Source organism: Chiloscyllium plagiosum, unplaced genomic scaffold (assembly GCF_037043375.1).
Source record: "Chiloscyllium plagiosum isolate Xiang-an unplaced genomic scaffold, Cpla_swu_hap1 HiC_scaffold_5, whole genome shotgun sequence".
In the NCBI taxonomy this organism is placed as follows: domain Eukaryota; kingdom Metazoa; phylum Chordata; class Chondrichthyes; order Orectolobiformes; family Hemiscylliidae; genus Chiloscyllium; species Chiloscyllium plagiosum.
Genome location: NW_028270143.1, coordinates 74,448,091 through 74,467,341, shown reverse-complemented (window position 1 = coordinate 74,467,341; position 19,251 = coordinate 74,448,091). Strand labels below are relative to the sequence as shown.

At 42.2% G+C, this 19,251-nt stretch overlaps 1 protein-coding gene across 5 annotated transcripts in view; it reads left to right on the top strand.

The window, feature by feature from the left end:
• Positions 1-19,251, top strand: part of akap9 (A-kinase anchoring protein 9) — a 263,757-nt gene that overhangs the window by 99,745 nt on the left and 144,761 nt on the right. For all 5 annotated transcript variants that reach the window (XM_043690268.2, XM_043690267.2, XM_043690271.2 and 2 more), the window contains one exon: positions 4,562-4,643. In XM_043690268.2, coding sequence (XP_043546203.2) covers positions 4,562-4,643 — 82 coding nt within the window. The remainder of the gene's footprint in view (positions 1-4,561; positions 4,644-19,251) is intronic.

Sequence of the window (19,251 nt, the reverse complement as noted above, 5' to 3'; positions counted from 1 at the left end):
GTTGGAAGTAGTATATTAGCATGGATAGGCGATTAACAAACTGATAGAGTTGGCTTAAAGGGGCATTTTCATGATGACAACCTGTGTACCACATGAATCAGTGGTTGGGCCGCAATTATTTACAATATTAATGACTTAGATAAGAAAGGTGAATGTACTATAGCTATGTTTGCAGCTGACAAAAAATAGGGGGAAGGCAAATGATGAGGTTGACACACATTCTGCAAAGGGATTACAGACATGTTAAGTGAGTGGACAGTAAGATGTCAGATAAATGTGGGGAAATGTAAGGTTAGGCACTTTGACAGGAAGAGTAAAGGAGCTGAATGTTATTTGGATGGACAAAGATGGATGCAGAAAATATGGTACACAGGGATTTGGAAGTCTTCGTCCATGCATCACATAAGTCTAATATCTGAGTTCAATAAGTAATAGGGAATGCAAATGGAGTGTTAGATTTTATTTCAAAACGAATGGAGTATAAAAATAGGGAAGTCTTGATAAAACTATAGAAGGAACTAGTCAGACCATAGTTAGGTTATTATGAGCAGTTTTGGAGTCCTTTTTAAGAAAGATTATACTGACATTGTAGACAGATTTGAAAAGGTGGTTTCCCTTTGTGGGATAGCCTAGGACCAGAGGGCATAATCTCAGAACAAGGGGCTGCATATTTAAGGCAGCTATGAGGAGGAATTTCTTCTGAAACTTTGAATCTGTGGAATTCTTTACCATAGAAGGTTGTTAAGGGTATGGTCATGAAGTATATTAAGTACTGAGATAGGCATATTTTTAATCAGTAGTGGAATTGAGTTATAGTGAAAAGGCACGAGAAGGAAAGTTGAGTGTTATTAGTTTAGCCATGATCTCCTTGAAATTTGGAACCAACTTAATGGGCTGAATGGCCTTCTTCAACTCATATGTTTTAAGGTCTTATCCTTACCAGTCTTGTCTACATTTGACTCCAAATCTGCAGTAATGTTGTTGATTCTTAACTGGCCTGTGAAATGGCCAACCAATTTGAAAGCCGTGAGAAATTCATAACAAATGTTGACCACATCCTCTGAATAATTTTTTAAAAAATATGTTTATGGTGGGCAATAAATTCTTGGTTAGTCTGCGATGCTTGGAAGACGTTAAAATAAAACATGATTTTTGTTTTAACCATGGATCTAATCACCTCATTGTTGGATTATAAGTATAAAAGGAAACATGAAAGGCAAAGAGAGTTTATGAAGAAATGTAGCTAACATGAAATGGAATCCAAAATTTCATAGGTAAAATAGTAGTAAGAGGAGGATGTGGAGCATTTGGGGATCCTGGAGAAGAGCTGAGGTATTGAGTAAATATTTTGTATCTACAAAGGTAGAAGATATTGTTACGATCATAGTGAAAGAAGAGGCATTTGAAATGCTAGATAAACTAAAACTTGACTATGAAGAGTATTAGAAAGTATTTCTGTATTTGGAGTTAATAAATTACCAGGATTGAATGAGATGCATCTAGAATGCTGAAAGATGAAAATTATGGTAATTGGCAATCAGAGCAAATTCCTTCTTACATACTGGCAGTGGTGCCAGAGAACTAGAGAATTGCAAATATTTGCCTCTATTCAAAACCAGGTACAAGGATAAACCCAACAACTGCAGGTCAATCATTTCAACTTGAGTGGTGCAAAAGCTTTTAAAGATGATAATCCAGAACAAAATAAGACCATAAGACATAGGAGTGGAAGTAAGGCCATTCGGCCCATCGGGTCCACTACGCCATTCAATCATGGCTGATAGGCATTTTAACTCCACTTACCCGCATTCTCCCTGTAGCCCTTAATTCCTTGTGACATCAAGAATTTATCAATCACTGCCTTGAAGACATTTAGTGTCCCGACCTCCACTGCACTCTGTGGCAATGAATTCCACAGGCCCACCACTCTCTGGCTGAAAAAATGTCTCCACATTTCTGTTCTGAATTTACCCCCTCCAATTCTAAGGCTGTGTCCACGGGTCCTAGTCTCCTCGCTTAACGGAAACAATTTCCTAGCGTCCACACTTTCCAAGTCATATATTGGAAATCGGTCAGAGTATTGAGTACAGGAGTTGGGCGGTCATGTTATGGCTATACAGGACTTTGGTTAGGCCACTGTTGGAATATTGCGTGCATTTCTGGTCTCCTTCCTATTGGAAAGATGTTGTGAAACTTGAAAGGATTCAGAAAAGATTTACAAGGATGTTGCCAGGGTTGGAGGATTTGAGCTATAGGGAGAGGCTGAATAGGCTGGGGCTGTTTTCCCTGGAGCGTCAGAGGCTGAGGGGTGACCTTAGAGAGGTTTACAAAATTGAGGGGCATGGCAAGGGTAGATAGACAGAGTCTTTTCCCAAGGGTCGGGGAGTCCAGAACTAGAGGGCATAGGTTTAGGGTGGGAGTGGAAAGATATAAAAGAGACCTAAGGGGCAACTTTTTCACATAGAGGGTGGTGCGTGTATGGAATGAGCTCCCAGAGGAAGTGGTGGAGGCTGGTAGAATTGCAACATTTAAGAGGCATTTGGATTGGTATATTAATGGGAAGGGTTTGGAGGGATATAGGCTGGGTGCTGGCAGGTGGGACTAGATTGGATTGGGATATCTGGTCGGCATGGACGGGTTGGACCGAAGGGTCTGTTTCCATGCTGTACATCTCTATGACTCTATGAAGTGTGGTTTAATTAGGAAAATAACAAGATTTGTTAAAGGCTAACTGTTTAACTCATTTGGGCTTTTTTGGTAAGAGATCATCGATGAGGATAACGTGGTTGATGTGTTTCAGGATTTGGCTCAGCAGCAGTGAAGAAGTGATGAAATAATTTCAAGTTCAGGCCAGTGTATGACTTGGAGGAAAACTTGTAATGGTGTGTTCCTGTGCATTTGCTGCCCTTGTTCTTTCAGGTGGTAGAGTTAATGCATTTATAGACAATAGGTGCAGGAGTAGGCCATTCAGCCCTTCGAGCCTGCACCGCCATTCAATATAATCATGGCTGATCATTCCTAATCAGTATCCTGTTCCTGCCTTATCTCCATAACCCTTGATTCCACTATCTTTGAGAGCTCTATCCAACTCTTTCTTAAATGAATCCAGAGAGTGGGCCTCCATTGCCCTCTGGGGCAGAGCATTCCACACAGCCACTACTCTCTGGGTGAAGAAGTTTCTCCTGAACTCTGTCCTAAATGGTCTACCCCGTATTTTTAAGCTGTGTCCTCTGGTTCGGCACTCACCCATCAGTGGAAATATGTTTCCTACTGCCAGAGTGTCCAATCCTTTCATAATCTTATACGTCTCAATCAGATCCCCTCTCCGTCTTCGAAACTCAAGGGTATACAAGCCCAGTCGCTTCAGTCTTTCAGTGTAAGGTAATCCTGCCATTCCAGGAATTGACCTCGTGAATCTACGCTCCACTCCCTCATTAGCCAGAATGTCTTTTCTCAAATTTGGAGACCAGAACTGCATTTGGAAGCTGCTGTTGAGTTGTGGGTTTACGTGGACTTCCACAACATGTGTAATAAAATAATTAGTCTTGCCTGCAAAGTTGAAGCATATCGAACGAGCCTCTTGATAGGATGTTATTAACCAGTAGGGAGTAGAACCTTGGTGAATGTTTGTTTTTCAGTCTGGAGGAATGTGTGCAATGGTGTTGCTGGTGGATTGGTCCAAGATTATCTCATTTCTGATATGTGTTAATGACCTAGATTTTGACATGAAGGACACAGATTCAACCTTTACAGATGTCAAAAAATTTGGAAGTATTGTGAACTGTGAGGAGGATAGTGATAGACTTAAAGCAGACAAACAGAGATTGATGGAATTGGTAAAAGAAGCTTAAGGGAGGGAATCATGAAGGGTACATTTTGGTAGAGCAGCAATATAAAATAATGGCACAACTCTCCTGTCCCTTTATCCATGTCATTTATATAAATTAGAAAGAATTGAGGCCCAAGCACAGGTCCTTGTGTCACTTGTGCAGATTAGTGATCCAGAATTCTAGACTAGTTATGCTAAGATCTGAGTTCAAATTCCCTCATTGCAGCTGGAAAAATTATATTCGTTAACGATGTTTTTATCCTGTGAAAGGAAACTCTGTATACTCATTATGTTCTAATCTCTCAAATGTTCTGTGCACAGGTTTTTGTTTGAAATTAATTCTGTTGATGCATCTTAAGTTTTTTTTTTATTTGGAATGTTTGAATGCTATCTTCCACTGTTTAGAAGCTATAATGTAAATAGTTACAGTTAACTTTGCATGTACATTGGCTTGTATCTTCAACTTTTGAATATTAATGCGTGCCGCTACTGTTGAATAAATCTAGCTAAACAGTAACCAATTGTATTTATAATGACTTAATCTTACTCTCAATGAGCATTGACACAAAGAAAGAGAGATTAGTGGAAATGACAAAAGTTTGGCCATATAGTTTAAAGACTGAGAAGAGAAAAGAAATAATGCAAAGATTACAGAATTGATGGGAGCCCAATAGAGTGATTACATTCATACTGATTTATCTTGTTGTCTGTTTTCTCTATCCCCTCATTTAGGTCAGAAGTAATTGCCCATGATAATCAAGTGGCTGAAGGTTGTATTGCTGATCTTGACCAAGATAAAGTAGCAGCATTTAAGGTAGTGCAACAAAGTATAAGTGTACTTTAATTAAGAAATAGAGAAATTAATCTTGTATATTTGTGGTGTTTTCTTATGAGAGATTTAGTTTAGTGGAATTATTAGATTTTTTTTGTAAATTTATTCATTTTCAAGATTAGGGTATTGCTGGCAACATGAGTCTTCATTGCCCATCCTTAATTGTCCTCAAGAAAGTGATGGTGAGCCACCATCTTGAACCATTGAGTTCAATGCGGATAGAACACAATGCTGCCAGATAGCGATTTCCAGATTTTGATCAGTGATGATGAAAGAAATCTGGGTGTTGTGTGAATTGAATAGGTTTTAGGAGGTAATGATGTTCCCATGCATCTGCTACTCTTCTCTTTCTAGATGATAAAGGTTTCTTATTTGGAAAGTGTACCATTGCAGGAGATTTGGTACTTTGCACCCACATTGCAGATATAGTGAATGGGATGCAAATAATTAATCGGTTTGTTCATGATATAATTGAGCTAGTTTAGTGTTTTTGAAACTGTAGTCACTCAAGTGGCAAATATTCCATCACATCCCTGGCCTGATGCCTTGTAGATGGAAAAATAGGGATGCCAGAGGTGAACAACTCACTCCAGAATACCCAGACTCTGACTTGGGTTTGTACCCATGTTATTTTGTCTAGTCCAGCTATGCTTTGGATCGTTGCTGATGTGCTGGGGATTCAGCTTTTGGCAATGCACTAAATGTTAAGGGTAGGTGATTGGACTTGTTCTTGTACTTTGGTTAATACCTGTCATTTGTGTATTGTGAATGTTTAGCTGTCTTTAAGTACTATTGTTTAGTTTCTTACTGGAGTGACAGTTTATCTTATCAGTGTAGTACTTGAATTAACTGTTCTGTGAGGAAAACCATTCTGAAAATGGCTTAGAAATAATAGTAACATCTTGTGTGGATACAAAGATTTCAATTTCAGCTTTTAATGAAAATGGTTTATTTTAAAGCATCATAAAATCATAGAATCCCTACAGTGCGGAAACAGGCCATTTGGCCCAACAAGTCCATACCGATGCTCCAAAGAATAACCCACCCAGACCCATTCCAATACCCTATCCCTCTACATTTACCCCTAACTATTGCACCTAACTTACACATCCCTGAACAGTATTGGCAATTTAGCATGGCCAATTCACCTAACCTGCACATTTTTGGATTGTGGGAAGAAACAGGAGCGGCCAGAGGAAACCCACGCAGACACTGGGAGAATGTGCAAACTCCATACAGACAGTTGCCCGAGTCTGGAATCAAACCTGGGTCCCTGGAACTGTGAGGCAGCAGTGCTAACCACTGAGCCACCATGCCACCCTTATTATTTACACCATGGTATTTGTTTTATTGGTTTGTCTTTTTACTTGCTCTTCTCATACACTCTCCTGAACATTCCTACTTTCATGTAGCTTAATTACAAACTTATGCATTCTTAATTTGTTTTCTTAACTAAAACCAAATTATCAGTTGTGATACTGATATCTTTCAAGGTAGTTTGAGAATTGTATAACAGTACATAGCTGCTCTCCTATTTGAAAAGCATGATTGTTCTGGACAGTGTCTTGTATTTTCCCATCCTCAATTTGCCAACCCGCCATCCTTGAATTCTAGATATCACCACATATATTGTTCAACTTAATTACACTAAACTTCTTAGCTTCATGCACATGAATCTTCTTTATCAAGGGAAAGAAAAATTCAAACACTGTACTCACAACCGGAAGCAGCAGATTTAAACCACTACAAATGGCGGAGGGAAGATCACAGAAGCGCTTCACAGGAGGCTCCCAAGCACTGAGGATGTCACCTAGACAGGGGATGAAATGTCTGCAACACAAATTCCCAGCTCAGCGAACAGAACCACAACAACAAGCACCCGAGCTACAAATCTTCTCACAAACTTTGAACACCTACGGGTGAGAGACGCTAAGACAAGCCAGGAAATGGGAATCCTGTGCCAACCACCTAAGCGCCACATACGAACAACTCCGGTTCCTGCATGAATGCCGAAAGAAGCCAGGGACACAGCCAGACAGAACGGATTCAGAATGATCCAGGTAATGATTACAGACGCTCACAACAGACTTCACAAATACAGACAAGAAATTGCGCGCCAAAAATCGTTAATTTCAAAAACCACCAATCAGGAATGGACCCGAACCATAGGATAGAACAGGACCACACACCGCAAAAAAACGGCACTAAAAGGAAAAATGGCCAAACTAACACACAACAGAGAGGACACCACAACACACACCTGGGTTAGAAACCTCTCCCACAGACAGCTCACAAGACATGGAAAGAACAATACTGGCCAAGGGACTCAACTACAACCACAGGGACGCCAAAACAGCAGACTTCCTAGCAGCACTAGAATGCACAGGAACACTCAGGAACAATGGACTGACAGAAGAGACACAACAAACAGTGAGACAAAGTATCGTACTTCTGATAACAAGGAAAAGACAAACACGTAACCTCAACACCAAGGAGAGGGAAGCACTAAAATCACTAAGAAACGATAAGAACATAATCATACTATCAGCAGACAAAGGCAGAATGACGGTCATCCTGGACAAAGCAGACTACATCCAAAAAGCGCAACAACTACTTGCAGATACCAACACCTACCAAAAGAGGGAGTTTGACCTCACCCCACAGCTCACCAATAGGATAAACAACACTGAGGAACCTCCAAAAAAACGGACAGATAACCAGGTCGGACCTACAAAGAATGAAACCTGAAAGCAACAACACCCCCAGGTTCTATGGACTACCTAAAGTGCACAAACCAGACATCCCACTCAGACCCATAGTATCACTGTCAGGGACACCATCACACAAACTGGCTAAAGAACTACAGCAGAAACTGAAACATCTGATCAGCGGATCCAGACACTGTACAATCAACACAGGAATTCTTGGACATCATCAGAAATATACACATAGACAAGGAACCATGGTCTCATTCGATGTAACGGCACTGTTCACCTCTATCGACAAAACCCTAGCAGAGAAACAATAGCCAACCTGCTGGACGTACAGAACAGACAACAGGATGTTGAACCTATCAACAAAGACGGCATACTCAAACTACTGGACCTGTGCCTCTCAACACACTTCACATTCAACAACCAAATATATGAACAAATCAACGGCACACCCACGGGCTCACCCATCTCTGGACTTGTAGCAGAAGCGGTAATGCAAAGATTAGAACAAACAGTCTTAATGCAAATTCAACCCAAACTCTGGGTCAGATATGTGGATGACACCTTTGTAATCATTAAAAACACAGAAATAGAGAACACACACCGGATCATCAATGCCACACTCACAGGAATCCGATTCACTAGAGAGGAAGAAAAGGACAATCAACTCCCATTCCTAGACGTGATGGTACAGAAAACACCTAACGGAGAATTCACCACAAAGGTATACAGAAAAGCCACACACACAGACGAAGTCCTGAACTACGAAAGCAACCGCCCCAACACACACAAAAGAAGTTGTATCAAGACACTATTCAAAAGAGCCACAACACACTGCAGTACACCAGAACTGCAAAAAGAGGAAGAAGAACACCTATACAATGTATTCGCCAAAAACGGATACCCATGCAATTTCATCAACAGATGCCAAAGGGAAAGACAATGGAATGAGGACATGCCGCAACCCAAAGGACTAGCCACACTACCATACATCAAGAGCATTTCCGAACTGACAGCCAGACTACTGCGACCACCTAGGACTTATAACAGCACACAAACCAACAGCCACTTTCAGACAACAACTCACCGGAAGGAAGGACCCGATACCCAGCATGAGCAAAACTAATGTAGTGTACAAGATCCCATGCAAGGACTGCACAAAACACTACATAGGACAAACAGGAAGACAGCTAACGATCCGCATCCATGAACACCAACTAGCCACAAAACGACACGACCAGCTATCCTTAGTAGCCACACACGCAGATGACAAGCAACATGAATTTGACTGGGACAACACTACTATTATAGGACAAGGCAAACTGAGAATAGCCAGGGAATTCCTAGAGGCATGGCACTCATCCACAAATTCAATCAATAAGCACATCGACCTGGACCCAATATACCGACCACTGCAACGGAAGCTGGAACTGACAACCGGAAGCGGCAGATTCAAACCACTACAAATGGCGGAGGAAAGATCACAGAAGCGCTTCATGGGAGGCGCCCAAGCACTGAGGATGTCACCTAGACAGGGGACGAAATGTCTGCAACACAAATTCCCAGCTGGGCGAACAGAACCACAACAATGAGCACCCGAGCTACAAATCTTCTCACAAACTTTGAACTGTACTCAAATCCCACAGACCTTCCCTTCTCCCATTAGAAACATCTAGTCACTTTGTCCCTAATCTTGGTGAATGTTATGCATTTGAAGGTACTGGGCGAGAAATGTTTTTATCACTCTTGGCAAACATTCAACATTCTAATTGCTATCTAATTGCAAATAGTTCTTCGATAACTTGATAGTTGTGTTCTTGTGCAACCCTGCATTATAGAAAAATCCCACTTTAGAAACAGCACGTACAGTGTTGGTGATGTAATCACATTACAGCCAACACACATTTTAAAAGTTTGAGCTTTAGAAACAGTGTCCTCAATTTGACAATCACGTTACAGCAAATTCATGTTACTCAAATGCATGTAATAGCAGAATGACCTGTACACACATGTATAAGATATAGAATTGGGCTAACTTCTTTCTATCCTCATGAGGCATCTCAACACCACTCTCCAAAGAACACCTTCTATTTCAACAGTTTGCATATACTTATTTTTCATTTCTGTATTCCTTTAGTGTGAGATTTCTAGTTACTGTCACAATATGGCAGTTCTCTTGAGTTTATCTTTACTCAGCAGGAAACTTTTTTTATTAGTCTGATGTTGTCTGTAGCCACTGACTACGTCAGTGCCATTCCAAGCTAAAATGACAGTCCTGAATGTGAAAATTCAGTGCAATGTATCAAATAGAGTTCCACAGAAGAACTACTTTCATGTTGAAATTTGCTCCTGAGGGTAAGTTTAGAGAAACTTGAACAAAAACAGAAAGCCCTGGAGAAATTCAGAATGTCTGCTGCATCTATAGAGAGAAAAGTAGATATGGGTGAGTTAACAGTTTGAGGTGGATGATCCTTTATCAGAACTGAAGTGCAGTAAGCCAATGGTAGGGATGGGAGAATAGAGTGCAAGGAAACAGTGCCCAGAGGAAGACAGAGAGAATAAAGTGATAAACTAACAAATAGATTGCCGATGTTAAGCCATGAGAAAGAGAATTTCTAGGTGGTGGTGCTAGTGAGAAGTGTAAATGGTTAAAAATGGATTGGCTGTGCTTGTAGTATACGATATGGGACAGGACCTACGTTGAGCAGGGAAACAAACAAAGAGAATGTACATGTTCTTAAGTTGTTAAGTTCAATGAGTCCTGAAGGTTGTAAGATGAGGTGTTGCTCCTCCTGTTTGTGTTGAGCCTTTCTGGCGAATAGCAGAGGGCCTCGTATGGGAACGTGCTGGTGAATTGAAGACATTGAAATGTACAGCACAGAAAAAGACCCTTCGGGGCAACACATCCATGCCGACCAGATATCCTAAACTAATCTAGTCCCATTTGCCAGCACTTGGTCCATATCCTGTTTGATCATAAACTCATCCAGATGCCTTTTAAATGTTGTAATTGTACCAGCCTCCAACACATCCTCTGAAAGTTGTCTCTCAGGTCCCTTTTAAATCCTTCCCTTCTCACCTTAAGCCTATGCCCTCTAGTTACTGTTAATTTTTGCAGTTAAATGTGACTATCATAGCGCTGCATTCAGTTTTTATTATTTGTGGTTCCTTTTCATTATTTGAAGAGACAGTGTATTTTATTTTCTATGCTTAAAATAGTTCCCTTTTGCTTTTCACATTTTTTTTTTAACAAAAATCATTGGCACAGAAATTCATCCTTAATGTATTAAATGTTCTTTTGTCCACTATTTCAACAAAGATAGCAGCCCTTGCTCTAAAATCATTTAAACATAATGGCCTTATTTACAATAGTAGTTAGAAGGATGTCATACACATGTGCTGATATATTCATTCGTATATAGACCGGGTCCCAATGAGTACATGTTGGCAATTTAATTATCATTAGGTTCTTGTCAGCAAAGGCTCTGCAATTCCAGATGTATGACAGTGGCATGTTAATTTAAAACCGTATGACCTAAGGGGCAACTTTTTCATGCAGAGGGTGGTACGTATATGGAATGAGCTGCCAGAGGATATGGTGGAGGCTGGTACAATTGCAACATTTAAAAGGCATTTGGATGGGTATATGAGTAGGAAGTGTTTGGAGGGATATGGGCCGGGCACTGGCAGGTGGGACTAGATTGGGTTGGGATATCTGGTCGGCATGGACAGGTTAGACCGAAAGGTCTGTTTCCATGCTGTACATCTCTATGACTGTATGACTAATCCCTATTGCCAAATACAAAATTGATCAAACAGAACTAATATTCATTTTTAATCCAGCATTTTTTGTCTTTAAACTTTCTTTCTTTTTTGTTATTCTTTGAAGGATATAATTCAATAGGCAGTTTCTTGTCCATGTGGCTGAGTCTGACTTTTCATCCAAAATCACTGAATATATACATTGGGTAGAATTTTACCAAAAGATAACTGTCAATTTCAGGGTGTTTCACGGAGAGTTGACCTCCGTGAGCCCTAGCAATTTTTCAAACGCAATTTTATGTTGCTCATGATTTGATCTGCACATTATTGTAAAACTCTGCCAGTTTGGTCCAAAATTGTCACTGGGTCAGTGCAATGTTCACAGTGTGGAGAAACACACAGCAATGCTACAAGAAGGTTAATGACTTTCTGCATCCCACAGGATGAGTGCTACTTCACACTCACTCTTATTCTATCATTGCATCGAAATCCCATCAAACCTCATGATTTTCCGCTCTCACTATCACATGCAGCATCTTCAATCAATCGTTCTCATTCACCCCCAACTCCACCCAAGCTACTGAATGTTCCTGCCCTCTACGGTTCCTTCTCACTTACTCAAGACACTTCACCCCCTTTCCCTCATTGATGAACCACCCCATTAAGTAACTATAATCCCCATTAAACTCGATCCTCCATTAATGAAAGCCAACACACCATGTGCTTTCATAACAACACTATGTACTTGGGTAGCAAATTTGAGGGAACTTGAACACCAAGATCCCTCTGTTCCTCCACACACTGCCAAGAATCCTGTCTTTGATCCTATATTCAGCATTCAAGTTTGACCTTCCAAAATGCATCACTTTGCATTTATCCAGATTGAACTCCATCTGCCATTTCTCAGTCCAGCTCTGCAGCCTGCAATAGCTCTTGATACTATCAACGGCACGTCCAACCTTTGTGTCATCGGCAAATTTACTAACCCATCCCTCAACCTTCTCATCCAAGTCATTTATAAAAACTACAAAGAGCAGAGGCCTAAGAACAGAGCCCTGCGGGACACCACTCACCACTGACCTCCAGGCAGAATACTTTCCATCTGCAACCACTGTCTGCCTTCTATCAGCCAACCAATTCTAAATCCAGACAGCCAAATCTCCCTGTATCCCATACCTTCAGACTTTATGAATGAGCCAATCATGGGGAGTCTTGTCACATGCCTTGCTGAAGACCATATATGCCACATCTACTGCTTGACCTTCATCAACCTGGCTTGTCACCTCCTCAAAGAACTCAGTAAGATTAGTGAGGCATGACCTGTGCCTCACAAAGGCATGCTGACTGCCTTTAATCACCCTATGCTTTTCCAAACAGCCATAAATCCTATCCCTCAGAATTCTTTCCAAATCTTTGCTGACCACAGACGTAAGACTGACTGGTCTGTAATTGCCCGGGATTTCCCTATTCCCGTTCTTGAAAAGAGGAACAACATTCACCTACCTCCAATCCTCTGGTACAACTCCCATGGAGAGTGAGAAAGCAAAGATCTTCGTCAGCGGCTTAGCACCCTCCTTCCCGGAGCAGCCTAAGATAAATCTGGTCTGGCCCTGGGGACTTCGCAATCTTAATGTTTGTCAAAATTTCCAGCATATCAACCTTATCAATCTTGATCTGTTCAAGCCTGTTTCCCAGCTCCTCAAAGTTCTCATTCACAACAAGGTCCTTTTGCTTAGTGAAAACCGAGGCAAAAAACTCATTTAGGGCTTCCCCTATCTGCTCAGACTCCACCCACAGGTTCCCTACGCTTTCCCTGATCGGCCCTACCTTCTCCCTGATCATTCTCTTATTCCTCACATGAGTATTTTTCCGTGACCCCTCCTGGCTCTCCACAGTCCATATCTGAGCTTGTTTCTAGTAAGCCTGTAATCCTCTAAAGCTATGCTAGATCCTTGCTTTCTCCACCTTACGTAAGCTGCCTTCTTCCTTTGACGAGAAGCTCCTCTGTTCTCATCATCCAAGGCTCCTTAATCTTACCCCTTCCTGCCTGACTCAGAAGATCAAGTTTGTGCATCCATTGCAACAACTGCTCCTTAAACAGTTTCCACATGTCTGTTGTGTCCTTTCCATGGAACAATTGCTCCCAATCTATACTTCCCAACTCCTGTCTGATAGCATCATAATTTCCTTTTTCCCAATTAAATGTTTTCCCTTGGTTACTGTCCTTTCCGTCTCTATGGCTATGGTAAATGTGAGGCAGTTGTGGTCACTGTCATCAAAGTGTTCTCCCACTGCGAGATCTGACACCTGTCTTGCCTCATTGTCGAATATCAAATCCAAAATGGCCTCTCCTCTCATTGGCCTGTCTATATACTGAGTAAGGAAACCCTCCTGAACACATCTGAAAAAAATGACTCCATCCAAACCATCTGCACTAAGGAGGTTCCAGTCAATATTGGGAAAGTTGAAGTCACCCACAACAATAACCCAGTTACAACTGCATTTTTCCAAAATCTAGGTAAAAACAATGACTGCGGATGCTGGAAACCAGATTCTGGATTAGAGGTGCTGGAAAAGCACAGCAGTTCAGGCAGCATCCGAGGAGCAGTAAAATCGACGTTTCGGGCAAAACCCTTCATCAGGAAAGATGGGCTGATGAAGGGCTTTTGCCCGAAATGTCGATTTTATTGCTCCTCGGATGCTGTCTGAACTGCTGTGCTTTTTCCAAAATCTGCCAGCCTATGAGTTCTTCAATCTCCTTACTGCTGTTAAGGGGTCTGTAGAAACCCCAAATATAGTGGTTGCTCCCTTTCTGTTCCTAACTTCCACCCAGTAGACAAACCTTCCTCAACAACCTTTGTTTCAATAGCTGTGATGCACTCTCTTATTAGCAATGCTACATCCTCCCTCTTTTTCCACTCTCCCTGTTCTTTTTAAATGCTCTAAACTCTGGAACATCTAGCGACCATTCCTGCCCCTGTGAAACCCAAGTCTCCATTATGGCTACAACATCATAGAGCATGGATCAGTACTTGGGACTAAGTCTATCACTCTTATTTCTGACACCCCTTGCGTTAAAGCAGACACACTTTAATGGATCCCTTTGTTTCATCACGTGAAAAACCTTCCTGTTAGATTCACTGCATCCTGTCACTGCCCCATCTACAGCTAACCCCCTCTCAGATATGTAGCTCTGGTCCCACCCCCTTGCCAAACTAGTTTAAACCCTCCCAAAACACCAAACAAATCTCCCACCCAGGACATTTGTGCCCCTCCAGTTCAGGTGCTTCTTGTACAGGTCCCACCTTCCATAGGTAAAGTGTTGGTGTGTGCTAAAGACCAATATTGAAGTGATATGTTGCATTATAAGTGAATCTGAGAAGTACCAAGATGATGTAGTGAACCTGGTGTTTTGCTGATGCTAACTACCGTGGACAGAGGGTGCAGGCAGTCACAGGCAGCCCATTGAGTATGCCAGAAATATTTGAGAATGCCGGCCAAGATGGGGGCCTGAAGTATGCATTAGTACATCACAGCTCCAGATACACACACTGACCTCTTTGTTGTGAATTTTTTCTCTTCATTGTTTGGGAAAATATCATCATGCATGTAGGTGTGATTAATTAATAAAGAGATGTTTATGCACTCAAATAGGATCTGCTCTGCTCACCAGTGCAATTCTCAAGGAGCCATTAAAACTTTGGGTGGAAAATTGAACTTTTTGTTTCCTCAATGTCAAAAATCTAATCTTTCTTGCTGTATTTTGTCAATTGATGCGCCACTGCGCATATTATGAAGGGCCTGGAAAAATTCAGCCCCATATGTAGACACACAACCACAGATAGACAGATGCAAATTGACATACAGTTATGCTGACAAGAATAGGTGTTCTGGCTGATTTATCTTCTCCCTTCCTCATTTTGAGAACAAAATAACCAATGGGGTTCTGAATTGATACTCTGCAGGGAACACAGAACGTGCAGAATGGGAATAAATCTCCTGACTTTTCCAATCTTCTATGTTGTGATCAGTGTCTGAGTGATGATCCCAAAACCATTATGATTCTGAATAAAGCATCGGCAAATTGTTACTCTCCTGAATGGTGATGGAGGCTCCTCTTTATATCACCATTGCCCCTTGCCTTGGTTGACCACAACTGAATTAATTTAAATTATTTGACAGGCAACTGGAAGTTCAGAGTTTATAGACCGAGAGAAGTGATCATCCAGGCTGCATTTCATCTTCCTAACGTAGGGGAATCAGTCTTGTAAGCGGCGAACACAGTAGACTAGATTGAATGGAGTGCAGGTAAATGGCTGCTTTACCTGGGAGCTGTATCTGGAGCCTTGAATAATGAGGAAGGAGAGGTAAACAGACCTTCTGCGATGGCATGAGAAGGTGCAGTGGTGGTGTGAAGAGGTGTTGGGATTTGAGGAGTGCATCAGGGTGTATCAGAAGGAACAGACCTTTTCGAATGCTATCTTGGGATTGGAGGATTTGTGTCTGATGGTGGAGGAATTAGTGGCTTATGATCTTTTGATGTAGAGGCTGGTGGGGTGGAAATTGAGAACCAGTGGTATGCTATTGTTGATTAAGAGCAGAGGGAAGGGATGAGGGCAGAGCTGCAGGAAATGGGTCAGACATATTTGAGGACTCCATCAATTACGGTGGTGGGGGATCCTCATTTAAAGAAAACAGTGAACATTTCTGACTGGTAACTATGAAACTGACAGTTTGCTGGCACCAGCTGTCCTATCACACAAATAGCTTCGTTCTAAGTTGCACCTTGAAAGTAGAGTCGCAGGTAGATAGGATAGTGAAGAAGGCGTTTGGTATGCTTTCCTTTATTGGTCAGAGTATTGAATACAGGAGTTGGGAAGTCATGTTGTGGCTGTACAGGACATAGGTTAGGCCACTGTTGGAATATTGCATGCAGTTCTGGTCTCCTTCCTATCAGAAAGATGTTGTGAAACTTGAAAGGTTTCAGAAAAGATTTACAAAGATGTTGCCAGGATTGGAGGATTTGAGCTATAAGAAGAGGTTGAATAGGCTAGAGCTTTTTTTCCTGGAGTGTCAGAGGCTGAGGGGTGATCTTATAAAGGTGTACAAAATCATGAGGGACATGGATAGGATAAGTAGACAAAGTCTCTTCCCTGGGGTGGGTGAGTTCAGAACTAGAGGGCGTAGGTTTAGGGTGAAAGGGGAAAGATATCAAAGAGACCTATGGGACAACTTTTTCACAGAGGGTGGTACGTGTTTGGAATGAGAAGAAGTGGTGTAGGCTAGTACGATTGCAACATTTAAAAGGCATCTGGATGGGTATATGAATAGGAAGGGTTTGAAGGGATATGGGCGAGGTGCTGGCAGGTGGAACTAGATTGGGTTGGGATATCTAACACTTTTGCCCAAAATATAGATTCTCCTGCTCATTGCATTCTGCCTGACCTGCTGTACTTTTCCAGCACCACGCTCTCGACTCTATTACAAATGCACCAACTCTTTCAATTACCTTGTCTATATGCCCTCACATTCTGCTTCCTGTAAGGACTTTACCCATTCTTGCAGTTTCTTTGATTCCATTGCATCGGTTCTGATCATGCCACCTTCCACAGAGGCCCTCAGAAATGTCCACCTTTTTCCTCAACCAAGGATTTCTTGCTACTCTGGTTGACAAGAACATCAGATGTGTCAGACCCATTTCCTGCAGTTCTGCCCTCACTGTCTCTCTCTCCTCCTGTGTCAACAATAGGGTACCCATGATCCTCACATTCCACTCCATTAGTTTCCAACAGGATCATAAGCCACTGTTGCTGTCACCTGCAATGGAATGCCATTGCAAGACAATTTTCCCTTTCACCCCTTGTCAGCATTCCACAGGGACCATTCCCTCCAGAACACACTGGTTCACTCCTTCACTTGTAACACCTCTCCATATCCCAATAACACCTTCTCATGCAATCACAGTAGGTGTAACACTTGCTTGTTTACTGATTTCCTCATTGTCCAAGGCCCCAGACGTGCCTCCTAAGGGAAGCAACAATTTGCTTGCACTTTATTCAATCTAGCTGCTCCCAATGCAGTCTCCTGTATGTTGCGAAGCTGAAATGCAGAATGGGTGTCCACTTGCCCAAACACCAACACTTTGTCAAAATAACCCCAAGCTTCCTGTTGCCTGCCACTTGCATGCCATGTTCCCATGCCAATATTCTGTCTCAGGCCTGTTGTGATGCTGAAGTGAGGCTTAACACAATCCGGAAGGGCAACATTTCATCTGGCTAGGTACTTTAAAGCCTTCAGCACTCAACTTTGTCCACCTTTTACCATGTTTGTTCCCATCCCCCACACCAGATCCTGTCCTGTGCATAGACTGATCCCAGCATAACCAATCGATTTTCAATCATTTACATTCTTGTTTGCGCTCCAGATAACAATTATGTCTCTTGTGGTTTATCAGCAATCACTGTTGTTTGTTTTTTTTACTTTCTCCCACCCCCCCCCCCCCACCACGTACTGTTCCCATGTGCTCCACTCCCCCCTCCACCCACCAGTCGCCTCATCAGCATAAAAACCATCTTTCTCCAGCTATCTTCAGTTCTTACAAGTGGGTCATTGGATTTGAAGTGTTAACTTTGCTTTTCTCTCTACAGATACTGCCAAATCTGCTGAGTTTCTCCAGTGTTTTTTGTTTTGGACTTTTCAAACATTACCATTCTGTATTTCCATTTAAAAACTCAAATATAAACTCTGCAAAAGTATGCTACTAGTTAAACTGATCCTTGATCAAATTTTTGGTACTGTTTTCCCTACCAATGTCAACAAAGAGACGTGGGGTCCAGTTACATACATGTATAAATTGCCACAAACAAATACAGAAAATGATCAAGAAAGCTAGCGGAATACTTGCCTTTATATCTGGAGAACTGGAGCATAAGGACACAGAAGTTATGCTGCAGCTATACAAAATCCTGGTTTGACCCTATTTAGAATACTGTGAGCAGATCTGGGCACCACACCTCAGGAAGGATATATTAGCCTTGGAGGTTGGTATAATGTAGGTTTACAAGAATGATACCTGGATTTCAGGGGAGAAGTTATGAGAAGTGATTATATAAATCAGATCTTTATTCTTTAGAATATAGAAGGTTGAGGAGTATTCTAATCGAAGTCTTCAGGATATTAACAAGGAATGACTGAATGCATAAAGATAAACTATTGGGGGGATCCAAGATGGCGGCGACCCAGTAAGACTGAGACTATAGTGCTCCTCCCAAGACTTGGGCACAGTGGGTCACCTACTCCCTACCAAGCTCACCAAATCATTTATAAATCATTTATAATAGTTTAGTAACTCAATTAGTTGTGTAATATTACATTTAAGCAACTTTATCCTAAGTTAAAATGACTAAAGGGAAGGGAGCCCGCAGCTCTCAGCAAGCAGGAACCCCTCCCCCACACTCTCCAGCTGCAGCAGAGGCGTCCACAGCCGCCCCGGGGGACTTACCAACAGTAGCAAGTCTTGCAGAAATGCTTTCCAAGCTTGACTCGAAGATCGATGCCTTTATCGTCGAATCCAGAAATCGTTGGGAGTCGCTCTCGGCCGCGCTGCAGAAGCACGACCGTGAAATTGAAGAAATTCAACGCCGAGTCGGAGGGGCGGAGTTAAAGGCCGCGACCTCTGAGACAACCGCTCAATCGGCCGTGGATCAGGTCCGGACTCTCGAGTAGCGAGTCCGGACCTTGGAAAATCATATTGACGACCTCTAATCGAGGTCGCCGAAAAAATATTCGTTTGCTGGGCCTTCCCGAACGGGAAGAGGAAGGCCAGCTTACAGCATTCCTGGAGCAGTGGCTGCCACAACTTTTAAATCTGCAAGCTGGATCAGGCCAGGTAAGGGTGGAATGGGCCTACCGGGTAGCAATACGCGGGCCTGGCTCGAACCAGCGCCCACGCCCGGTCCTGTTCCGGCTGCAGAGCTACAGGGAGAGGCAGATACTCCTAGAAGCCTCTAGAAATCTTGGAAAAGACCCCCAAGCTATGATCTACAAAGGATCCAAGATCATGCTATTTCAGGACTTTTCCCCGGCTCTGGTTCGAAAGAGGAAGGCATTCGACG